The sequence below is a fragment of the Plasmodium falciparum genome (genome assembly GCF_000002765.6).
Source record: "Plasmodium falciparum 3D7 genome assembly, chromosome: 14".
Taxonomy (NCBI): Eukaryota; Apicomplexa; class Aconoidasida; order Haemosporida; family Plasmodiidae; genus Plasmodium; species Plasmodium falciparum.
In genome coordinates, this window is record NC_037283.1 from 1832501 (window position 1) to 1837500 (window position 5000).

Here is a 5000-nt window from a genome sequence, read left to right on the forward strand (position 1 = left end):
ATATATATATATATATGTGTTTTATTTTTTTAACAGGTTTAGATCTTTTAAGAAAATTTATGTATATAGACGATAAGGATCCTTGTCTATCTGAATATTCCATTCTAGTATGTTAAAAAAAAAAAAAAAAAAAAAAATATGTAAATATAAATATATATATATATATATATATACAATATATATGTAATTTTTTTTTATTTTTGTATATTTTTTTGCTACCATATTTATTTTGACTTATATTTTCCCCTTTCAAATTAGGCCATTAAGCATATTAAGGAAAATGAAAACTTGGACGATTTATAAGCGATTTTTTATATAAATATTTATAGAATTAAATAAATATATATGCTTATACATTTATATACTTGTCTATCATTCTACAATTATTTAATTTTTTGTTATTAACAGGATACATAAACACATATGAAGCTATATAAATAGAAATATATCTATTTGTCCGTATATTCATATTTATAACTTCTGTGTAAAGTCCTAATTTTTATTTTCCGATAAAGATGTTTTGCACATATTTTCAAAAGGTAAATGTTTAAAAAATAAATTACATAAAAATATAATTCTTTTATAAAATAATAAATCAATAATTTTATAACGGAAAAAAAAAGTACATGATATAAACATGAAAATTTAAAATAATACATATATAAATATATATATATATATTATATTATATGGAGTATATAACAAATATACTTTATAAAGAAAACAAATGTAAAACTAATATGTACATATCTCTAAAGAAATATGGTTTATAATAAACACATCCAAAAAAAAAAAAAAAAAAAAAATCATATATATATATATATATATATATATATATATATATTTATATATTTATTTATTTATTTACAATTTAAATAAATAATATTTAAGTATTGAATTACAAAAACATGTGGGGAATATTAAATATGCACAAATTACTAATATATAAATAAGTATTTAATATAATTATTTAATTATACAAAATAAGAAAATTTAAATATATATTTTAAACATGTACATCAATCAAAACAATATATATGATTTAAAAAAAGAAAAAAAAATATATAATCACATATATATTATATTTGTAGGCATTGATGGGTGAATATGAAAAAAAAAAAAATTTTCATTTTACATAATGAACTTTAAAAATTCCTACACATATATATATATATATATATATATATAAAGGAATTAAAAAATTATATACAATATAGGTGTACATTTTTTTATCTATTTTTTTTTTTTTTTTTTTTTTTTTTTTTTTTTTTTTCCTTTCAATTAAAAATATTTAATTAGGTAGTTTATTAACTCCGCTTGGTCCATAAAATTACAATCCTGGTCATCATAATTAACAATTTTGTAGACTACATTATCAAAGTTGATTGGTTTGAGTGCGTCAAACGAATTATCTGTATTATTGGATTTTATGGTAATAAAAAATTGAATTTTGTGAGGTTTAAAATTTTTGATTTTTTTTTTAATATTAACATTATTAATTGACAAGTGTGTATAAGAAGATATATTTTTGGTTAATAACTTTTTTGATAAATCATATGCTATTAATAGATTTGAAATTTCATATACTTGTATTAAAATTTTTGTTGACGAATAATTTAAATAATCATCATTTAATAATGGTTGCTGAATAATATGACTTGTACATGCAAAATCATTTTGTTGACAAGATGTAACAAAGTTTTTGAAAAGTTGTGATTTATCCGTAGAAGGGTTATATTGTAAATGAATAGATATTTTTTCATTAGATTCGATTACTTTTGAATAAATTTTATCTAAATAAATTTCAACACCATATGCTTTAATGTTCATTATATTATTATCATTATTATTATTATTATTATTATTATTATATATATCTTTAATATTGTTATAAACATATTTATAATTAGCATGATTTTTGTATTTTACTTCATTTGCCATATTTCGTATAATTTCATCAAACCTCCCTCCATATGCTATTATTTCCTTATTTTTACTTTCACATATAACATAAAAAATGACTTCATTACAAAATATACTTTCTTCATAATTTAAAAATAAATCAAAACATGTATTGTTTATAACTGTATTGGTACATATAAAATTATTAATTTTTTTTATTCTGTCTAAAATAGAATATATCTGCATTTTCTTTTTTTCATTATCATTTTGATTTCCTTTTTCTTTTGTACCTACATTTTTTTGAATATCATATTTTATTATTTTTGATGCGCTTGTTGAAATATTATTACTTCTACTTCTTACGTATGGTACTTCCTTAGGAGTTATGGAAGTATTTCTCTTAAGTTGAAGAGAAGATTTTTTATTTAACAAATCATCAACGAAATTATATATATTGTTTAAATAATCATCTACTTTATTGCTTTCACATTTTATATAAAATAAACTTAATATATGATCAGATATTTTACTCATATCCTTTATTTTATATTTTTGTAATAAGGACATTACAAAAGATTTATTGACTAATAACGTGGAATTTTTTTTTAAATCGATACTTAAATGGTATGATATATCATTTGGTATATCTAAGCATTCTTTTAATATTATTTCTAACAAATCAATATATGACCAAACAAATAACAATTTATTGAAATAATTTATATGATTATATAATGTATATATAGATACCATAATATCTGCATTTGAAAATATGGATAGATAGTTTAATTCTTCATTACCAAAAACGTTTTTTGAACTAGATAAAATACAATAGAACATTTTCTCATTTTCATCTGGATAAATATTATAAAAATAAAAAGGATTATTACTAATCATATGATTATTAATATTATTATTACTTATAATATTACTCACATTATTACCCATATTATTACCAATATTATTATTACCCATATTATTATTATTATTATTATTATTATTATTTGTTGACGTACCAGTAGTAGTATTACATGTTGTTGTTGTAATATTTATCGTTGTATTAATATTATTATTAATGGTGTCCTTTTTTATGTGTTTATTACTTTTTATTATTTGATTTTTATATGTATACCCATATGTGTAAAATTTATAAAACAAATTATCCTCATTATATTTATTATAAGAATCGATACTCTCATATATATATTCTGCAAATGATAAAAAGAAAGAATTTCTCAAAGTTATTGAATTTCCATATATATCTAACATATATATTAAATTATCTATATTTTTATTTTTATTAGTATTGATATAAATATTATTAATTTTATTTTCTTTTTTTTTATTTATATTGTAATATATATTATATTCTTCCATATATGTATTTTCTAAATTAATATAATATTTATTTAACAAAATAATAGGAGTAAGTATAAATATAGCACCTCTTTTTTTTAAAGATATTAAAATTTTCTTTTTTATAATTTTTTGTTTTTTCCTCATTTCTAAATCATCTGTAAAAATTTTAGCATTTTGAAAAGTTGAAAAATCTTCTTTTTTTAAAATTTTATCGGAATTCAAATATTCGAATTTATCAAATAGTGTACTAATTATGGTATGAACTTCTTCACAATTTCTTTTATTATCTATTAAATTATAAATATCTGTAAAATCTTTTTCAAACGTAAAAAGTACACTTTCGTGTAATAAATTATAAGCACAACATCTTTCTTGTGGGTTAATAGCTAACAAACTTGATAGAAATTGAAACTTTTTATTATCAGCTTTCATATATTCTGGATAAATACCTTTTAACAAATTTGATAAAGTAATAGATCTTTCCATAGAAGTCGAAAATGGTTCATGAAACATTTCAAAAAAAACAACACCTAAGGAAAATATATCTGCCTTTTCATTAAATGGTTCTCCATTTAATTGTTCAGGTGAAATATAATGAATTGTTCCAGCTGATGGATTAATTTGTGTATCACCAATTCTTGTGGTCAAACCAAAATCTCCTATTTTGGCAATTAAAATATTATCAGTTATTTGTAAAAAGATATTTGAAGGTTTAATATCTCTATGCATAATTTTCATATCATGTATATATGATATACCTTTTAATATTTGTTTTATTAATTCCCATATTAATTTTTCATTTCTACATATAAATCCACAATCAATAGCTTCTCGTAGAGTTTTACCTGGACAATATTCCATCAGTATATATAAATATTTATCATTTACATTTGGATCTTTATTCTTTTTATAATGATTCCAAAAATATTTGATTTCTTCTATATATAAATTTTTTACTTTTTCACTTTTTATATTTTCACTTTTTATATTTTCACTTTTTATATTTTCACTTTTTATATTTTCACTCTTTATATTTTCATTTTTTATTTTTCCACTTATTATTTTTTCATTTTTCATTTTTTCATTTTTCATTTTTTCATTTTTAATTTTTATTTTAATATTTTTAAATTCATTTTGTAATTCTTTATATAAGAAAAAATCTACATTTTCTTCCACCCAAGCATCATAATATCTTACAATATTTTCATGTTGCAACTTGGCAATCATTATGGCTTCTTCCATAATATAGCTATTATTATCTTTTTCATTTATATGTTTGTTATTAGTTTGTGTATTATATTTGCTATTGCTTAATCTTATAATTTTTAATGCATAAGTTATATTAAATTTCTTATTTTTTACTTTCATTACATAACCAAAACCACCACATCCTAATATTTTCTCTTCAAAAAAATCTCGATAATATCTTGAATTCATTTCGATAATTTCTTTACATATTTCATTACCTTTATTTGCTAACTGAACAGTTAAAGGAATATTATCATTTACATTTCTATAGAACCGTTTTTTCTTTTTATCATCTTGTATATATTTTTCATCTTCTACTACTCTATTTTCTTTACCATGTTTTTTTTTCCCCATCTTATTTATATTATCATTCATATGATCATTTATATTTTCTTCCATTTGAATAAAATTTGATATTTCATCTTGTCGTTTGTCTATACTAAAGAAATGTTGTTTATCAATTTGTTCACTTATTTCTTCATCTAATGAAT

The 5000-nt window shown here is 19.0% G+C and overlaps 2 protein-coding genes across 2 annotated transcripts in view; one reads left to right on the top strand and one right to left on the bottom strand.

Moving 5' to 3' along the window:
- The window catches only part of PF3D7_1444400 (conserved Plasmodium protein, unknown function), a gene marked incomplete at both ends in the record, with an annotated part of 1795 nt that extends 1492 nt beyond the window's left edge, over window positions 1-303 (top strand). Inside the window, 2 exons of the mRNA XM_001348560.1 lie at window positions 37-107; window positions 259-303. Of these exons, the coding sequence (XP_001348596.1) occupies window positions 37-107; window positions 259-303 (116 nt within the window). The remainder of the gene's footprint in view (window positions 1-36; window positions 108-258) is intronic.
- Window positions 304-1281: 978 nt separating this feature from the next.
- The window catches only part of PF3D7_1444500 (eukaryotic translation initiation factor 2-alpha kinase 1), a gene marked incomplete at both ends in the record, with an annotated part of 4817 nt that continues 1098 nt past the window's right edge, over window positions 1282-5000 (bottom strand). The window contains one exon of the mRNA XM_001348561.1: window positions 1282-5000. This exon is cut by the window's right edge and continues 854 nt beyond it. Within this exon, the coding sequence (XP_001348597.1) occupies window positions 1282-5000 (3719 nt within the window).